The following is a 21,412-nucleotide window of genomic DNA, read 5'->3' on the forward strand; positions in this document are numbered from 1 at the left end:
GCCCCAAGGACCTTACTTGGAGACGCTTTACTCTCTCACCACGACAATTTTCAGAGGCCACAGTGATGATTAGCCGGGTTCTCATGCGCGTTTTCTTCTGTTATTAAGGTAGAAATCATGTTAATCTCTCACTAGAATTGTAGGAACATCATTGAAAACCCGTGTAACTTCAACAAGAGCCTTTAGAATGCAGTGGAGGTGAGGTGCAGAAGTGTTTCAGAATACGGTCCCACGGCCGACACAGTGAAGTGCAGAGTAGCTTTAAATACAAAACTTTTCAAAATACATCAAAGAATCGTCAGAAAAGCCCCCAAACAGCCCCACCAAACAGAAAGTAAAACAGGGTAGGAATCAGGAGGAAGGCGGGGAACGTCTAAGTGAGTCTTATTTCTTTTCCATTTATTCATTTAGGAGTGGCCGTCTCAAAGGGAAGTGCGTGCTTTCCCTGGTACATCTGCCGGGCGTCGGTTCTCGTTTCGGCCAAGAGAAGATGAAGGAAGAGGACGCATCGAGGACCTTCTGCATGTTTTACGCTGCACTTTCTTTTAGTTCGGTGCATACAAATATATAACTCAGATGGACTGTCTATATTTTTCCATCCTAATTTGGTTAGGTTAGATTAGGTCTGTATATCTATCAGTCACTGTCGTTGATCTGTTTATCCGCTGGTCTGTTTGGATCTTTCTGTCTGTCCCCTCTCTCCGTCTATTTGTCAATCTGTTTTGTTTGTCTATCTGTCCGTTTTCATTCTAACTGTTTGTCTATCTATCAGCCTGTCTGCTGCTATTTCAGTATTTTTTTCGGCTTTTTTATCAATATGTCTGCCTTTCTTTCTGTTTGTACGTCTTCCTACTCTTATCTGTCGATGTGTCTGTTCACATTTCTGTCTTTTTTTTCGTCTTTTTATCTCTGTCCGCCTCTCTGTCTATATTTCCCGTCTTTCTACTCGTATTTGTCTGCCTTTCTATCCCTATCATTAACACAAGTTACAGAGTGCTTGTGGGTCCCTGGTTCGATCCCCGAGCTCCATTACTTCTCCTAACGCGCTGCTCAGATCTTTAACGTCGCCATTCATTACAAAAGATGATTCTCAAGCGCCTCAAGCCATTTTCTCTACGTGGTTTACCGAACGCTGAGATGCTGGTTTTCGTAAGGGCGTTTTCTGGAAGTGCTGCTTTGCCAATGTTGCTTCCTGTTATTTGCAGGAGTCAGACAGGCGATGATCAATGCATAATTCAAGGAGGAAGGAAAGAAGGATGGAAGGATATTAGACGATCATGTACCCTTGACAATACCTCCATAGTTTAACATTAAAGTGAATAAGAAAGAAGGAAAAGAGAAAAGATGTCTAAGTATGAACCACACGTCTCCTGCATGGCTCAAACAAGGAGTGATCAACATGCAACTTAAGAAAGAAGGAAGGATATGACTAGAAATACATGTACCTTGAAATCACTTCCATAGCTAAACATAAACGTGAATAAAAAAGAAGATGGAAGGGAAATCCTTGAGTATGGGCCACAAACTTCAGAAACCAGCAGCTTTTATATGGCTCAGATAAACAAAATTCAACACACAAATCACGGAAAAGAAATAATGAAAGGTATCACTCGAGACACACGTATCTCCAAAAACACCTTGATAGCTTAATAGTCACCTGAATTAAAATAAAGCAAGAGTATGGACAACACAGTCTCAGCATCAACGCTTCTACTTTTCTTCTCCTGTCCTTATTCTTAGCCCTCCATTTTCCGCCATCTTTTCCATCCAAACCCGTCTACAACATTTCCCAGCTTCACCTCAACTTCTTTATTCATTCTTAACTTTCTCTCACATTTCCCCTATCTACATATTTTACTATAAATCTGCTTCCTTGCCTCCTCTTTTTCAGCCGTTTATTCCCCCTCATATTTCCTAAATTTCTGTCATTCACTCTATTTTCCTTTTTCCTTATATCAGATTCTCAATTTCTTTATCAATTGTCGACTTTCTCCTATATTTTCCCCATACATCCTGTCTGCTATAACACTACACTCTTTTCTCCTCTTCTTCACACTTTCATTTCCTTTAAAAACTATTCTATGATACACCCTAATTTTTTTTCCTTATGATAAACCTTTATTTTTCTTCCATCCTTCACCCCTTTTCTCTTGTAACCCTGTTCCCCTTTTTTTCTCTTCTTCACCCCTTCATTTCCCTAAAAAAAAACTGACACATCCCCTACATTCTTTTTTTCCTTCTTTCAGACCTTCATTTTCATCCATCTTATTCCCCCAGAACGTCTAGTCGCGCCTCCTGTCCCTGACCGTGAGTGAAGTGCGAAGCTGAGAGTATCTCCCTGTCTCCAGCCACCAGGTTTGTTCAGCCAGGCAGTCTCCGGTAGTGTTGGGAGGCACGCGCGGTCCAGGTGGTAATACCCGCGCACACACACACAAACACAAACACACAAACACACACACACACACACACACACACACACACACACACACACACACACACACACACACTGCCTCTCTCACTCTCTTTGTACGTTATGTTTTGTTTTCGCTTTTCATGTCATTTTTATTTGTAACCTTTTTTTTTTCAGTCTTTTTTATGATTTTCCTTTTCGTGTAAATGATTTATCTTCTCTTTCTCTGAACTTCTTTGTTTCACATTTCTATTTTCTACCCCTTTTTTTTCTTTTATTTGATCGTTTTCCTTTTATTTCTCTGTTTGTGCTTTTAATCTCTCTCTCTCTCTCTCTCTCTCTCTCTCTCTCTCTCTCTCTCTCTCTCTCTCTCTCTCTCTCTCTCTCTCTCTCTCTCTCTCTCTCTCTCTTTCTCAGCATTTTTTATCTTTGTTATTTTCCTGCTTTCACGTTTTAACTCTCTCTTATGTGTCTTTTATGTATCCTCATTTTCTTTATTTTTCCTTCGTCATCTCCTGCCGCCTCTACTCATCTTCTCAGTTCTTCCTCCTCCTCCTCCTCCTCCTCCTCCCACTTCAACTATGCATCTAAGAACTAACATTGCAGCCACCATCACTATCATAGTCTTAATCACTTATTATTTCTATTTCTTCCACTTGCATTTCCTTTACGTCAACACCCATCCACCTACTCATTTGTGAGAGAGAGAGAGAGAGAGAGAGAGAGAGAGAGAGAGAGAGAGAGAGAGAGAGAGAGAGAGAGAGAGTGTGTGTGTGTGTGCTGGCATTTAAAAGTTGACAACACAGCACCACCACCACCACCACCACCACCACAGAAGGCTCCGGTGACAGCTGTGGTCTATACGTTTCCATTCTAGGTAATGTAATGCGAATAAGTAGTACCCTCTGCCCCCCTTCCCCCCGTCCTCTCTCTCTCTCTCTCTCTCTCTCTCTCTCTCTCTCTCTCTCTCTCTCTCTCTCTCTCTCTCTCTCTCTCTCTCTCTCTCTCTCTCTCTCTCTCTGTTTCTTTACCTCCTCGTGTTCGTTCCTTTACTTCTTTCCTTCCCCTTTTTCCTTTCCTCTCATTCTTTCTTTTTATCTTCCTCTTTTCTCCTTTTCGAGGTTTATTTCCCTCAATTACTTCCTTCCCTTCCTTCCTACCTTCCTCTCTCTCTCTCTCTCTCTCTCTCTCTCTCTCTCTCTCTCTCTCTCTCTCTCTCTCTCTCTCTCTCTCTCTCTCAACGCCGGTAGGAACAAAGCAGGAGTCATCTAAAAAAATACCGCCAGTGTGTGCCCGTTCTCGGAGTCCCTTCCCCGCACTGAACCAACACGGGACGCGCTGCTTGGCACAAAGGGAGGCTGGTCATTGCGGAACGATAACACTGCCACAGAGCTACACACACACACACACACACACACAGGAGGAGGAGGAGGAGGAGGAGGAGGAGGAGGAGGAGGAGGAGAAAGAAAGCCTAAATCACAGCGCAAAATTTATCGAGCGACTCAGTACCTCCTTCCATCACACAGTTTCTCTCTCTCTCTCTCTCTCTCTCTCTCTCTCTCTCTCTCTCTCTCTCTCTCTCTCTCTCTCTCTCTCTCTCTCTCTCTCCATTCCTTCCTCCCATTTTTTCTGTCTCTTCTTTTCCTTCTCTTTCCTTTCCTTTCCCTTCCTCTCCTCCCTTCCATCATGCATGCAACACTCTTCCTCCACTCTTCCTCCACTCTTCCTCCCTCTCCACTTTCCGACATGCAATACCCGCCTTTCTCTCTCTCCTCCTTTTTCCTCTTATTACGTTAACTCTCACCTCCTACTCTCTCTCTCTCTCTCTCTCTCTCTCTCTCTCTCTCTCTCTCTCTCTCTCTCTCTCTCTCTCTCTCTCTCTGGACTGACGTTAAACATCCAACTGGACTAACGTAACTAGCGGGGTGTCACAGGGATCAGTCTTAGGACCTGTTCCCTTCCTTGTCTATATAAACGACATAGATGAGGGTGTTACCGTTATAATATCGAAGTTTGTTGATGACACCATGACTTTATACAGGCGTTCAAAATCATCAAAGGTAGTTACTTCTGACCTGTTTTCCTGTATGGCTTATACCGGAGGGAGTGGAGGGTGAGGAGAGAGCCTTCTGCTTTGCTGGCCTTTTCTTTTACTACCACCTTAGTAGTCCTTCTTCTGGCCTGTTGTGGCCTGTTTTTCTATGTACTCGTAGCTCTCTCTCTCTCTCTCTCTCTCTCTCTCTCTCTCTCTCTCTCTCTCTCTCTCTCTCTCTCTCTCTCTCTCTCTCACCTTGACCAGCACCTTCTTTCTTCCCACTAAAACCCTTCCCTTCCTTCCTCTCTCTTCCTGTCTCTCCCTCTTCCTCTCACCATCCTCCCACACTTCCTCGCTTCCTTTCTTCAACCTCAGCGAAACAAAACAACAAGAGGAAAACCCTCCGGAAGAAAACGAGACGTAACCACAGACAATATCCTCTTCGCGGCCGAATTCCAATGGATGGGAATATTAATCTGGCTTGTGTCCGGCCGCCAGCCACGACAGATGACGACCTCCTGGGCTGGACCCGACTCGAATATTTCACAGTCCGGGGAGATATGGAAGCGGCGGAAAGGCGAGGAGAGGAGAGGAGTGTGGGAGGTGCCTTGCCTTCAGTCCAGGACGTGGAAAGGAGAGAAGATGCAAGAGGGTATGGGAAGAGAAAGGAAAGAGTGGAATAAAAGGAGTTCGGGTGAAAAAGAGTGAAATAAAAGGAGAGTTACGGAGACAATGAGTGAAACAGAAAGGGGTCTAGTGATCCATGATGTGATTTGCTATTATATATGTGTAATTCATTAGAAAGCTACACATGTGGAGCCGCTTCGAAATAGTTACACTAAATGTTTTAAGAATTATCAGGATGGCCTGTTAAAATGTACCATGCGCGTTGAGAGAGAGAGAGAGAGAGAGAGAGAGAGAGAGAGAGAGAGAGAGAGAGAGAGAGAGAGAGAGAGAGAGAGAGAGAGAGAGAGAGAGAGAGAGAGAGAGAGAGAGAGAGAGAGAGAGAGAGAGAGAGAGAGAGCAGGGAGAAAAATGGGGACGGCATATAAATAGATACAGAGACAAATAGACAGACAGAGAGACAGACAGACAGACAGACAGACAGACAGACAGACAGACAGATAGACACAGACAAACAAGCAAATAAACGTACTGACAGACAGACAGACAGACAAAGAAACAGATAGACAGATAGAGACAGACAACCAGACACAGAGATACGCTGACAGACACACAGATAGACAGAAATAGACACAGAAGGACACCCGTACAGACAGAAACGAAAAGACAAAGGCAATGAATGACAAAAACGCAGAGCAGACACAGAGACAATAATAAATTAAACCACACACACACACACACACACACACACACACACAAAGGCTGAATGGCGTAATAAAGTTAAAAGGCAAAAATCGGAAACAGTCGCTGAAAGTTAATGACCCGTCAGTGACCTTCCCTCGATGACGGCAGAGCAAAAAAAGTGACTCGGTGGTAATAAGGAGTCGTCAGGAAAATAATATCTTGGCGGAAGGAAACGTCAAGGAAAGGAAAATTGACGCAGTTTAACCCAGAACACTAGGAGGCAAAGCAAGGATAAAAAAAAAAAAAAAACTACTTATGGTTATGAACATCAGCCAATCTCACAACTCCCACTGGAACTCTACATTCACTTTTTTTTTTTTTTAACTTGATTTTCTCTTTTTGTAACAAACCGTTTAAGCGCTTTCATTATTTTCTTTTATGTGTGTGTGTGTGTGTGTGTGTGTGTGTGTGTGTGTGTGTGTGTGTGTGTGTGTGTGTGTGTGTGTGTGTGTGTGTGTGTGTTGTGTGTGTGTGTGTGTGTAGGTTTAGCAGTGAAACGGAAAATGAACTAATGTTAATACACAAATCTTATTGGTGCAAATACAGGTAAAACATATCCCATTAGTATATGTGGCCAAAACGAATGTCCGGACAAGTGATATTCTGACATAATTAAGACAGTGATTGATAACGGGAAGCCATGATGGAAACATATGGCCAATTAAGACTATAAGAAACACTTGATTAAATAAAGTAAATATTTATAAAGTAAATATTTATACTAAGTTTATATATTTTTCGCCTTTTCTTTTTCATTATTTTTTTCTTTTCTTTTTTTTTCTAAGAGATGGAAAGGAAAAGTGTTTATATGTACTGTATACATCTCAATTCTTTCATCATCCTGTCCTCACAAATATCTAAAGGCATGTTTTTGTCGTCCAAGAGTAAGGCGCATCCACATTATGCCTCATGCCGCGCTACCTGCGGGTTAGGAGAGGGGTCGGGAAGCTAAATGTCCACACTATAAGGGGACACTGCCCAGTGCGCTGCCGCGCTGCCACACTAGCCAATAGTATATGAACTGCCGAAGCTGTTGTATGTATGGGTGTGGCCACAGCCAACACTGCTCGTCAAGAGGAACTTTTATGGTGCACTGTGGGGACAGCTTGTACAAAATTGGAAAAAAAAAAAAAGGAAGGAAGAAAAGGAAGCTTTGGTGCAAGGAATAAATTTCAAGGCGGAGTGTAAGAGGAAGTTTTACACAAATTTTCTCTGAACCTTTAAAAATAATGATGATTTTAAGAATTACATCAGAATGCCTGTGAATTCATTCTACAATTTGCATCTAGCCTTGCACTCCTCACTGCCTTGTTCTTGTAGTTTTTATTTCTAACTTGCCACAAACATGGATGCTGTTTCAAGAGTTCAATGAACAGCTGAGTGTTCCTAAGGATCCACTCAGTGTTTTGGTCTGCCATAAGCGATGAGCGAGCGAGCAAACCACACCCTCCCTGTCAGAATCTAACTGAGCCGCCGCGCGTCACTATGCGTCACCACCATGAAATGCCCTCAGCCCAGACTCGACTATGACGCGCGGAATGCCGCTTCCCTCGCTCCATATATGATTAAAACTCTCACTGCCGCGCGGCGTATCGCACGGCATGAGGCATAAGACCAATTTTTCTAAAACATGGTGTTTGTATTTACTAATACTAATGTAGCCGTTTTGGATTTTTTAAACACTGTTCCAGCTCCGCGCTTCAGGTTAGGGTTAGGTCGACCAAACCAAAAAATCGTATTGGAAATGTTGGTGTGAGCTACCCCTCCCCAACGGCAAACCCCAATATCTACTAGTGTAGTCCTCACCAACTGAAAATTATGTTGAAAATATTGAAATGTATCAAAGTGTTACTGTGAGGAAAAAAAGATAATTATACATCCTTTAAATTAATAGATTTCGGCGTTTGACATAACATGTTCGGGTGCATTTAGGAGACTGCATTTGTAGCCCAAGAGTTATGGTTTGTTTACTGTTTACTGTTTGTTTACTCCTTCAAGAGTCTCAACATGGTTTTTCTTACCGTTATCAGAATTTTTCATTCTGAGTAATTTCAACTCCATATATATCCACCGCAAATTACTTATAATGCTGACAGCAATTTTTTTTAACTTTAGTTAGGTTGTTAGGTTTAGTTTGATCAGATTAGATTAGGTTAGTTTGGTTAGGTTAGATTAGTTGGTCAGATTACTTTCGTTAGGATGGGTTAGGTGCTTGGGTGTGACAGCCGGCTGGTACCTACAGGCGAATGGCAGCCGGTGTCCCATGGGAATTGTGGGCACGTCATGCAAATTGTGGATATAATTTTTAGCTTGGCTCAGACTCGAGTTTGGGGCCTTATTTTTGACTGATATCGTTTCTAGAGCAAGCATGATCATCATTCGTTAGTATGAGGGTAAAGAAAATATCAGCAATACTATTATAACTCCCATTTATCAAGTGTCATAAAATTTCCAATTCGTCTCCTGAACAACGACTCTGCTGGCCTCGGCACAGGTGCGTACACTTTCAATTAAGTAACTTGATCGATTTTCAAGTTTCTTTTAATACTGTACACAGAGGAATAACTCACGTGTCTCCATATATACGGTCAGTGAAAAACGCTGACTATTAACTACATTACATGTCAAAATAGTTTCGCCTTTCGCCTCCGATCTAACCACTCTCGCAATCGCTCAGAACATTGCCATATAATTTCATACATTTCTTCACTTCTATGTTGTATGATGATTCTGAAAGCATATATAGATAGATCACCTCTCGCTTTAGCTATAAGTGTAAGGAAAATGCAAAAGTCGATCCAATAAATCAGAAATAACATAAATTTCGGCAACTTTTCCTCGTCGCTGAGGAAACCAGAGCTACCAACCTATGCGCAAACCTATGGTGAGCTTAGTATTTACTAACCCGACATTGGGGATTGCATCCCGTGTTTAACGAACGCGACTGTGGGGTTAGTAAAAACCAAATACGACCGTGGGGCTTGCTGCTTCGTAATTACTAATACGACGTTTAGAAAAGCGGGCCATAGTGTGGACGTGCCTTACAACGACGCATCTTGTTCTTCACGACATTCTAGTGTTTCCTCAGCCGCGCCTTTCACAGCCGCCTCAGCGCTCGTTGGGGAGAAGTGATCGTGGTTAGGCGACAGGCGACAGAGAGTTGTAATAAATGGCTCTAAATCCGAGTGGGGTCAAATAATTAGTGGTGTGCCGCAGGGATCAGTTTTAGGACCACTGTTGTTTTTAATATACATTAATAACTTAGACAATGGGAATAGTAGTGATATTAGTAAATTTGTTAATGACACGAAGATAGGTAGGTATATTAGGTCATATTTGAATGTCATCAGGAAGACTTGAATAGGATGAACGAATGGACAGACCGATGAAAATAAAGTTTAATATTAACAAATGCAAAGAACTTAGCGAAGATAGAAGAAACCCTACACAGTAGGTACACAATAAACAACGAAGATATGGTAAGTTTAGAGGACAAAAAAGATTTAAGAGTTATAGTTAGCTCTGATCAAATAAAGCAAATTGGATATTAAAATAAGTAGGTATGTTTCATACAGGGACTGCCACGTGTAGACCTAATGACTTCTTGCACTTTCCTTTACTTTCTTATGTTCTTATGTTTCTACTGCTAGTATTGCTACTGTTCCTCCCACCAAAGTAATCCATTATAGTATTCTTGTAATATTTTTATCAAAGAGACATCTCGTTTGAGTTCCATTTACGAGTATGTATTTTAAGCACAACGTTACTTTAGATAAATTTTCATTGGTTTGAAAACATACTGAGCATCATGAGGGGATGAGTGGTGGGGAGTGACGGAAGGATGATGGAAGGAAAGGAAGTTAGTGAGAGGATAAGAGGAGGGAGGAGGGAGGAGGGAGGAGGGATGGGATGGGAAGGGTGTGATCTACTACATCACCCCCACTTCACCCAACCAAGATAAATCTCCCCCGCCTCGCCGATCCCCAGGGACGTGCGGGGCCTGGCGCATGCACCATGCCAGGGGCGTGCCCACAGCCCTTGCCACCGCGCCACAATGCATGAACACGTACTCTTGAGCCGCGCAGTTATGTGAGGGCTCTCTCTCTCTCTCTCTCTCTCTCTCTCTCTCTCTCTCTCTCTCTCTCTCTCTCTCTCTCTCTCTCTCTCTCTCTCTCTCCATTAGAAAATAGTTTTATTTCTTCTTGCCACGCCATTTTGGAAGGTGTGTGTGTGTGTGTGTGTGTGTGTGTGTGTGTGTGTGTGTGTGTGTGTGTGTGTGTGTGTGTGTGTGTGTGTGTGTGTGTGTGTGTGTGTGTGTGTGTGTGTGTGTGTGTGTGTGTGTGTGTGTGTGTGAAAAAGTTAATCATGGAAACAGACAATTAGACGAACGTTAGTGAGTGACAGGGAAAGGAAGTGGCTAAGCACCCTATCCCATCTCCCTCGGCCAAGGAAGGGTGACGCTACCTGCCCTTCGCCAACCCTCACAGTTCAGTACGGCTCGCCTTTAGACGTTTTAATGTGGGCATCTCATTTGTACAGATACAGGAAAAAAGTGTTCCATTATACGAGACGGAAACAAGTACAGAGAGAAGCATTGTATTGGTGATAAGATGTCATTATGGGAACACACGTACAATTACTATCATGAGAGATTTTTACAGTATAATGAAATAATACAGGATGTAAACTGTGCTCTTGTAGCCGTCGTTGTGACATTTATCGGAGCAGAACCAGAGAAACACAAGCGACGAAAAAAAAATATTGGTCAATGAGTCTCTAAAGAAGAGAAATTAATTTCCTCATAATTGCCTGAAACTTGACCCTGACTTCATGGATTCTGCAATTTTCCTAAGTTCTTTCCGGAAGTAACTCCTGAGGTTCTTTATTAAATTATGAACATAATCTGGAGAGCCCATTGCATCCTTTTCTTGTAATGTCTCTAATGAAATGTCATATGCTACATTCCTTTTACTTTAGTCGCTATAATCTTTACATTTCACATTCCATAGACAAAGTTATTCTTAATAAAGCTCGATGAAATCGGCCCAAAACTCCTCATCTGCGAACGTCGCCATCATCTTCACACTGTGAATGTTGCTTCAGAACTGAAGTAGATCGTACGACAATGCCATAAGGTCGCCATAGACGTTACGACCGCAGATCAGGTCCCGTTCCAATTCCGTTCTAACTCCCGCCTCAGCGTTGCCCGTAGACGTTCAGTTTTACTTCAGTTCTCCTGAGACATGACGGAGTAAGGGCATGGCCTCTCTACTCAGCGATGAGGATACAGCCTGTGCTCTTGGAGCCATTGCTGTGACATATATCGCTGCAGAACTAGAGAAGCCCAAGCGACGAAGGAAAACGCGGATTAAAGAGTGGTAGCAAGTCATAGTACACATAGACATGGCGTGTAGACGTCATCAGCTGAAGCTCCTGGCCATGGACTCTGCATTTTTTTTTTTTTCGGAAGTAACTCTTGGAATTATTTATCTATTTATTTATTTGATTATCAGTACAGTCTCGTTTGCTCCTTGCATCCTTTTCTTGTAATTTCTCTAATAAAGTGTGATATGGTGTATCCCTTTTACTTTGTCGCTTTAATCTTCACATTTCACCTTCCATGGACAACATTAATCTTTATGAAGTTCAATGAAATCGGTCCAGAACTCCTCATCTGCCGACGTCGCCGTCATCTTCATGCTGTGAATGTCGCTTCAGAACTGAAGTACATCGTACGACAATGCTATAAACGTACAGACTTTCGGCCGCCTGAACTGAAACGGAAGTCAGGAACCTGGTGGTGGCAGGTTCTGATCCGGCCGCTGACTCCGCCAACTTTTGGTCGTACGATCACTCCAAACACGGTGAGATTTGCTTACGATTCCGGAGGCCGGATCCGGCGGTCGTAACGTCTATGGGGACCTATGGACGTTCATAATTCCAGCTGCTCAAACTGAAACGGAAGCCAGAAACCTAGTGGTGGCAAGTTCCGATCGGTCCGCTGACTCCGCCCACTCTGGTCGTACGATAACTATACACGGTGAGATTTGCCTACGATCCCGGCAGCCGGACCCGGCAGTCGTAAAGTCTATGGGGCCCTTTAATAACGTTACACTTCGTTCTGCATGATATTCTAGTGTTCATGTTCTTTTTTATTTCATTTTATCTTTTTACTACTTTTTTTCTTTTTGACTAGGCTGTGGAGGTGGCGAGGTTATCATTGGTCTATATATATATATATATATATATATATATATATATATATATATATATATATATATATATATATATATATATATATATATATATATATATATATATATATATATATCAGTTCATTCACCTTCCCGTCCTAACACACATCTAACACAGCATTTTATTCTTCACAACATTCTCCCTTTCCCTCAGCCGCGCCCCTCGCCGCAGCCTCAGCGCTCGTCGGGGAATGACGGCAGGAGCGGCTCTATCAGGACCAGGAGGAAGACAACGGCCAGCGTGACCCACAAGACCCGGCGGCAGCACACCCAAGCCTGCCCCAGAGTGGTGCCTCTGTCACGCCTCTCCTGCTGCTTCTTTCCTTCTCTTGCTGCGTCCTCCTCTACTTCTTCCTCCGCAGTCCTTTTCATTTCCTGCCTTACCAGTTGCTTCCGCCTTCTGCGCTCATCCTTATCTCTGCTGATTCTCTCCCTCATCTGCTGCTTCCACCTTTGCTGGTTTGGCCACAGTTCCTTGGATTTCCTCCTCCACGTGGTACTTACGCCTTTCCTTCTTTGTCCACAGTCGTGCCGCCTCTCTGCTCCACCAGGTGCTTCAGTTCTCTCTACTGGGCCACAGTCCTCTACGTCCTTGCCTTCATCAGATGGTTCCTCATCCCCTTGTCCATATTCAACTTGCTCCTCTCCCCTACCAGCTGCCTCCATCTTTGCTTCTTCGTCCGCAATCCTTTTCAGTTTCTCCTCTGACAGTTGTCTGAACATTCTCTTCTTGTCCTCAGTCATGTTCTGTCTCTTCCGCCTTCAACTTTTCCTTCTTTATCCACAACTCTTTTGTTTCCCTGTATGGGTCAGGCGCGTCGTTCAGCTGATCTTCACTCTGGGCGCCTCTTGCATCATCCACCGCTGTACTTCCCGCCAGCCACGACACGATCGTTTCGTCAGTGTCCACGTAATAATCTGCACTCCACTGCTTGTCTCTGTCTCTGTTCTCATTGGTGTCGTTCTAGTCCATCTGTGCCTCCCTTGACTAAATCTGCTATTTCTTCACCGCGTCCTCCTCCTCGTCGGACGCAGCCGACTCCTCACTTCCTAAGGACATCCCGAGCACCACCGGCTTGAGGGACACCTTTCACTTGCGCACGAACAAAAAGAACTCCTCGGGAGGTCCGCGACACATCAGCTGCTCCAGGAAGTCCTCCAGGCCGATTTGGGCGAAGTGCATCTGTCCGAGGTGACAACGGACGGAAATCTTGGCCAGGCACGAGTCCGGATACTTATTGGGGCACTTAAACATGTGCTCGAGGTCCACGGCGGCGCTGTACGATGTGTAAGTCTTCCTGGCCAAGATTACCCTGGTTTGCTGGAAGCCAAACGTGGCGACCTTGTGAGAACGAGTGAGCCGCGGGCAGCACTTGTTGCGAGGCCGAGTCACGGAGATGGTCGCCCTGACTGGCTGCCTGACGCCGTGGCCAGCTTCCATCACGCAGGCAACCAGCCAAAGGAAACTTTGGCTGGCTGCCGGGGACGACTGTTGGGGGGCGAGAGCAGTGCTGCAGCCAGACCAGGGGGGGCGAGCCAGCCAGTGTCTCCTGAGGGACCTGGGACTCGGTAAGGGGACAGGAGCTGCCGTTGCGGTCTTCAGGTTCTCGTCCTTCGTCAGTGTTCACTTCCAGTCTCACACTCAGTGGATGATAAGAGCACACGTCCAAGGCGACGTGAATCCTGCCAGGCGCGGGTCGCAGATCCTGCAAACACTCAAGGAGACGTCTGGCATCGATGGCTTGCTTTCGAATCGTCTTCTTGTTCCTCTTCACTTTGATCTTCACGAAGCAATCGGCGTCCACTTGTTTGATGGTTTCCCAGTTCACTGTCACGCAGCAGTGAGGATATTCAGTGACCGCGTCAGTGACCTTTTCCCGCCGCGCAGGATCGAGATCCACGTCACGATGGGACAGAAGCGCGCCTTCCTGAGGCACCATCAGCGCTACACCCGCTGCGCCAGCAGGTGGATAGCGGTCGCCATCTTGTCTGAGAGCACGCGTACAGTACACGACAGTTCCTTTTGTTGACTAATCTTGCAATTCTTACTTGCATTACACACACGCCAGAATGTTCGGCATGTCAATATTTAGCTTTAAATAGATCTCTTCACTTAGATTCATGCTGTCGCAGGAAGAACATGATTGGTGGAGGCTGTCTCCCTGCTTGCTGATTGAACGAGAGAGAGAGAGAGAGAGAGAGAGAGAGAGAGAGAGAGAGAGAGAGAGAGAGAGAGAGAGAGAGAGAGAGAGAGAGAGAGAGAGAGAGAGAGAGAGAGAGAGAGAGAAAACGAAGACGAAGACGAAGAAAGAAAAGAAAAGAAAAATAAAAAAAGAAAAGAAAAGAATATTAAGTATACAAGAAAAATACAAAAAGAGAGAGAGAGAGAGAGAGAGAGAGAGAGAGAGAGAGAGAGAGAGAGAGAGAGAGAGAGAGAGAGAGAGGAGAGAGAGAGAGAGAGAGAGAGAGAGAGGAGAGAGAGAGAGAGAGAGAGAGAGGGAGGGAGGGAGGGAGGGAGGGAGGGAGGGAGGGAGGGAGAGAGAGAGAGAGAGAGAGAGAGAGTGAGAGAGAGAGAGAGAGAGAGAGAGAGAGAGAGAGAGAGAGAGAGAGAGAGAGAGAGAGAGAGAGAGAGAGAGATAAAACGAAGACGAAGAAAGAAAAGAAAAGAAAAAGAAGAAGAAAAGAGAAGAAGAAAAGAATATTAAGTATACAAGAAAAATACAAAAAAGCTGCAAGAAACCATCAGGTCCACACAAGTCTGAGCATCAAAGATACCAATCTATTTCAACTTATCGACATATATAAATCTGTCTAATCTTTTATGGTTCTTCAGCACTAGGAGCTTGATATAAAGACAACTTTTCACTCAAAACTACAAGAACAAGAACAAGAACAAACACACACACACACACACACACACACACACACACACACTTCCGTAGACACGCACATGTTCACTCAAAACTACAAGAACCTAATTACAGACACACCCTTTACTCAAAATTCAAAATCATCATGGCGACTCCTACGTCTAGACACCCCCCTCAACTTTTCTTCATTAACTTCTGCAACATTCGCGGTCTTAGATCTGATTTTCAATTTGTAGAACACCACCTCTCCTCTAGCAAACCTCATCTTTTCCTCACAGAAACACAGGTGTCTGAGGCAACTGACAGTAGCCCCTTTTCTGTTCCCTCCTCCTACTTTCTCTATCCTCATTTTCAATCCAAAGCTGGATGTTGTGTCTATGTGCGCAACGACTTAATCTGCTCTCGCGCTCTTAAACCTCTCCGAATTTTCCACCATCTGGCTACGATTAAAGAGTCACTCTCAAACTAAATTTATGTGTGCTGTATACCTCTCACCTAATTCTTCTAACTATAAGAAATTCTTTGACTACTTAACTTCTGAAGTGGAGCACATTCTAACTCTCTTCCCTTTTGCGGAGATCTCCATTCTTGGAGACTTCAATGTTCACCACCAGCTTTGGCTTTCCTCTCATCTCTTCGCTGACCGTCCTGGTGAACTAGCCTTCAACTTTGCTATCCTCCACGACCTAGAGCAATTGGTGCAACACCCTACTCGTATTCCTGACCGTCTTGGAGATACGCCCAACATTCTTGACCTTTTCCTGACCTCTAAGCCTTCTGCTTACGCTGTTACCCTCTCTTCTCCGTTTGGCTCCTGCTATCACAATCTCTTATCTGTATCTTGTCCTATCACTCCAATCCTTTCTCAGGATCCCCCTAAGCGGAGGTGCTTCTGGCGTTTTGCCTCTGCTAGTTGGGGAGATCTGAGGAGGTATTTTGCTGATTTTCCTTGGAATGATTACTGCTTCCGTGTCAGAGACCCGTCTTTGTGTGCTGAGCGCATAACAGAGGTGATAGTGTCTGGCATGGAGGCGTACATTCCTCACTCTTTTTCTCGTCCTAAACCTTCTAAACCTTGGTTTAACACAGCTTGTTCTCGTGCTATACATGATAGAGAGGTGGCCCACAACAGGCCTCGCTGCACGAGACTTTCTTCTTTCTCTCACCCCTATTCTGTCCACCTCTCTAATGCAAAAGTTTACCAGTATTCTCAATCATTCATCCCTTTCTCTGGTAAACTCTGAAACTCCCTGCCTGCTTCTATATTTCCACCTTCCTATGACTTGAACTCCTTCAAGAGGGAAGTTTCAAGACATTCTACAATGTTTGCCTACCGCTTTGGACCCTATTCGAGGACCGGCATCTCAGTGAACCCTTTTTTTTTTTTACTGGATTTTTGTTGCTCTTGGCCGGTATCCCTCCTACATAAAAAAAAAAAAAATTACATTGTTAAAAAAAAATAAAAAATACAAGGCAGAGTTACGTTTTAACTAAGACGAGTTTAGGACACAAACGAAAACAATACATAGAATAGGAGGAAGATTCGAAATGGAAGGAGTGAGGAAGCAAACTGGTGAGAAGGATGAGGAGATAAGGGATGGGGAGTGATGGAGCATTGCAACACCTTTCCAGTTCCTAAAGAGCGCTCCCTCTTCCCCTTATCCTCTGCATGGAAAGAGGAGGAAGAGGAAGACTTAGAGGTGTCCTTTGGTTACTTCTTCTGACCCGCGTCTCAAGAAGGTCAAGAGAACCTCATTCAAATACGCACCAAACTAAAAAGGAGGCTAAAAGCGAGCAGGGTAGGAGGGGCGGTGGGTGGTGGGGAGGGTGTGGACGAGAGGCTGCGAGCGTGTGGGCCGATCAAAGCCGCCTCGAAGCTGCCAATATCGGCGTGGGCTGAGGAAAATCCGCCCCATCACCACCTGCCGCAGAAATGGTTTCTTCAAACGCTGCCCCCTTCCCCCCCACCCCTCCACACACACACACACACACACACACACACACACACACACACACACACACACACACACACACACACACACCTCTCTATACTAGCTAACCAGCTTCTACATTAACAGGTTACATATAGTACTTATTCTCAAAAATCACTTTACTTTAGTCATCCGATTATTATTATTATTATTATATTATTATTATTATTATTATTATTATTATTATTATTATTATTATTATTATTATTATTATTATTGTTATTATTATTATTGTTGTTGTTGTTGTTGTTTCCACTTATACATTACTGTCACTACGACTTGTTATATAATGTTATATAATGTTTTATTAGCACGGCGGTTATTAATGCAGTTGTTGTTATCATTATTATTGTTTTTAATATTTTATTGTTACTATAACATCTGTTTTATTATTCTTACTGTTGTAGGTACCACTGTTATTACCATTTCTACTATTGTAACTTATTATAATTATTATTATTATTATTATTACTATTATTATTATTATTACTATTATTATTATTATTATCATCATCATTACTGCCCTCACTGTTAATGTTATCTACATTATTGTTGTTGCTGATGATATGATTTTTGTTATTATATTATAACAATATAATGATGAAAATTATATTGGTGGTAGCAATAGTACTATTATATTATATTGCAATATTACTATATTATTATTACTTCATTATTATTTTCACTATATTATTATTATAATATTTTTACTGTTATTATTATTATTATTATTATTATTATTATTATTATTATTATTATTATTATTATTATTATTATGTTTTTAATGCATTTGCTAGATCAACGAATTAATTATCATTATGAATAAGCTACAGGTAAAATACTCATCCGCTCGTATTGACGATTCACTAAATATCAAAACCACAGGTCCATAAAAGAGCTTAAGCTCAATGGACCCCGTCTTGTAAATATGCACATATCATATTGTTTATCCTCATTATATGTAAGTGTAAACCTAATAGAAATATAAAAATCTCTCTCTCTCTCTCTCTCTCTCTCTCTCTCTCTCTCTCTCTCTCTCTCTCTCTCTCTCTCTCTCTCTCTCTCTCTCTCCTCTCTCTCTCTCTCTCTCTAAAGGGCTATTAACAATCAATTAGAGACGTCGCAGTGAGGCTGGTAGATACCTATCAGCGCCAGCATTTTTAATTGTCTCCGATTTCGTGGGGCAAAGGGGTGACTTAGCTAAATTTGAAATCGATGTGCAGGAAAAGTACAGCATGAATTGCTGCACAAGTGTATCTAAAATTAAAAACATAACCCTTAATATTAATATTCATACTTACTGGTGTATGATAAGGCTTTGTTAATTGAATTATAAGATAAAACTAAAATAGGTAATGAATTTTTTTTTAAGTAAGTATAAACAGTAAAAATAAAAGGATGTTGACTTCGGCTTGTGCACTTTATCTGGGAATGTTGAAAAATATCAGATATCACTGACACGTCCTGTATTATGAAAGTAATAAGTGAAATAAAAAAAAAATAGCACCGCTGGCGGACGTACGACGTACTTATCTTGATCATGATTCTTCAGTTAAACAAAGCGCCGCGCGCCGTTAGGGAGTGTAAAGTGTAAACAATAGCCTCTCAGTTCTGCCGATACAAAGACCTTTACTTTGCTTTACTATATCCAGAATAGGGTATAGCTCGTTCTTTCAAGAATTTTCTTAATTCCGCTGTAGTCCATGATTGTGGCGGTGATGTATCCATTATGCAGGGTAGTCGAGTGTCTGTGTTTTGGTTTGCTCGCTGCCCAAGTACCCGAGGATAGTGATCGTACCGCAAAAATAAAGTCTCTGATACAAAATTATATTTTCTTTACATTAAATGGATTTGCCTGTTGTTTAGTACATGAAAATGCAAGTATATATTAGTATACTTCCATTGAGGTCAGTAGAAAATTACAGATTGCCTGCCTTGATACACTTATAGGCTCTTTTAAGAATATTATCTGAAATTATGAATAGAGGCTCAAACAATGTCATGTGCTGTCAGTTATCACAAAATTAATTGACTTAAAATTCAGACGCATTACTGTGCAACGATACACCTTTGTAACCTTGTAAAACCTTGCCCCAAAAAGTATTTATTTTCCGGCGAGAATTAAAAATTCTGGCGCTATCTGGTATCAAAACGCTCACTGCGACGTCTCTAATTACACTCTATCAGCTCATGAGCATGGCGGCACCGGAAAAAGGGCTGCAGGAGTGGCCGATGGTAGGGACATCCTTACCAGGCGCCAATAGACGTAAACACACGAGGATTTTCATTCATTTACGGAAGATCCTTTGGTAAGCTTAGGAAAAGAACATAAAAATAACACACGTCACCACCCACCACTCCCTCCACAGGAAGTAAAGACAACAAAGCTAAAGAGATTATTTTCAGTGTGAGTCTGTGAAGAATAATCGACTTCCTATTATATTAATTAAATTTTGTGGTGATGAAATGAGATAAAATAGATGTTGTGAAAAGTAAGAGTCGCATTTTTCTATTCTTTCCTTATGTATGAGGGCCACCAGCCACGGGTGACAAAAAATAAATAAAAAAGACACACACACAAGGTCAGTTCCCATTGAGGTTAGATAGAATAATCAAGAAACATAGGATAGGTGTTTTGAAACCTCCCGCTTGAAAGACTGAAGAGTCATAGGAAGAAAAAAATACAGAAGCAGGCAGGGAGTTCCAGAGTTTACCAGAGAAAGAGATGAATTTTTGAGAATATTGGTTAACTTTTGCATAAGAAAGGTGGACAGAATAAGGATAAGAGAAAGAAGAAAGTCTTATGCAGCGAGGCCGCGGGATGAAGGAAGGCATGCAGTTAGCAAGATCAGAAGAGCAGTTAGCATGAAAATAGCGGTAGAAGACAGCAAGAGATGCAACATTGTGGCAATGAGAAAGAGGCTGAAGACAGTCACCTAAAGGAGAGGAGTTGATAAGACGAAAAGCTTTTAATTCCTAAGATAGAAGAAGAAGAAGAAGAAGAAGAAGAAGAAGAAGAAGAAGAAGAAGAAGAAGAAGAAGAAGAAGAAGAAGAAGAAGAAGAAGAAGAAGAAGAAGAAGAAGAAGAAGAAGAAGAAGAAGAAGAAGAAGAAGAAGAAGAAGAAGAAGAAGAAGAAGAAGAAGAAGAAGAAGAAGAAGAAGAAGAAGAAGAAGAAGAAGAAGAAGAAGAAGAAGAAGAAGAAGAAGAAGAAGAAGAAGAAGAAGAAGAAGAAGAAGAAGAAGAAGAAGAAGAAGAAGAAGAAGAAGAAGAAGAAGAAGAAGAAGAAGAAGAAGAAGAAGAAGAAGAAGAAGAAGAAGAAGAAGAAGAAGAAGAAGAAGAAGAAGAAGAAGAAGAAGAAGAAGAAGAAGAAGAAGAAGAAGAAGAAGAAGAAGAAGAAGAAGAAGAAGAAGAAGAAGAAGAAGAAGAAGAAGAAGAAGAAGAAGAAGAAGAAGAAGAAGAAGAAGAAGAAGAAGAAGAAGAAGAAGAAGAAGAAGAAGAAGAAGAAGAAGAAGAAGAAGAAGAAGAAGAAGAAGAAGAAGAAGAAGAAGAAGAAGACCTAAAAAATAACAACAACAACAACAACAACAACAACAACAACAATAACGACAACAACAACAAACAAGCATCAGCACCAAACGTCACTTTGCCTTCAGTATTAAATACCAATGTGCTGTAAAGCCTCAGAGGTGAATCATGTTCCTCCGACACATCTTTCTTTACGGGAAAATTCTTCAAGACAGTGACAGTAAGGGAAGCACCAATTAAAAGTCGGAATTTAGCACCTGATGCCAAATTTTTTTTTTTATTATTCACTCCACACCCTCACCACACAAACTCTTTATATACCCCGGCATTCCACAACCTCACATCCCCGTCACGTTCCCATATTCCCTGAAATCCACACCCTAACATCCCCGTCACACTTCTACACTCCTCATTCCATACATTCACTTCCTAATCACGGTCTCATAACCCCCTCACTCCACACACTCACCACACAGACAGACACACTCATATCCCCCTCATTCCACACCCTGACATACCCTTCACGTTCATATATTCCCTGCAATCCACACCCTCACATTCCGTCACTCTCTCATATCCCCCTCACTCTACACCCTCACCACACCTTCACATCCTCATATCCCTACCACTCCACACCCTCACTACTACGCCACCCCATCACATCGTTTCATTTCAGCCACACTCGCCAGCCTCTACACCTTGCCTCTCGCATCCGCCTTCCACCACAGTCATTCAATACATGTACGAATAACACGAGTGGAAATAACACAGTTTTAACCGGTTATGAATGCGTCGAAGTCTGGTGTGTGTGTGTGTGTGTGTGTGTGTGTGTGTGTGTGTGTGTGTGTGTGTGTGTGTGTGTGTGTGTGTGTGTGTGTGTGTGTGTGTGTGTGTGTGTGTAGTAAGGAAATTAATGGAATCTGATCCTTTTTAACCTCACCTTATCATCAAATTTAAA

General features: G+C 42.5%; 1 protein-coding gene across 1 annotated transcript in view; it reads right to left on the bottom strand.

Annotated features, from left to right (window-relative positions):
• Positions 1-12,183: 12,183 nt before the first annotated feature.
• Positions 12,184-21,412, bottom strand: part of LOC135093426 (uncharacterized) — a 19,799-nt gene continuing 10,570 nt past the window's right edge. Inside the window, exon 3 of the mRNA XM_063992705.1 lies at positions 12,184-13,409. Coding sequence (XP_063848775.1) covers positions 13,315-13,409 — 95 coding nt within the window. The 3' untranslated portion in view covers positions 12,184-13,314. The remainder of the gene's footprint in view (positions 13,410-21,412) is intronic.

This window comes from Scylla paramamosain, chromosome 3, assembly GCF_035594125.1.
Source record: "Scylla paramamosain isolate STU-SP2022 chromosome 3, ASM3559412v1, whole genome shotgun sequence".
Lineage (NCBI taxonomy): Eukaryota > Metazoa > Arthropoda > Malacostraca > Decapoda > Portunidae > Scylla > Scylla paramamosain.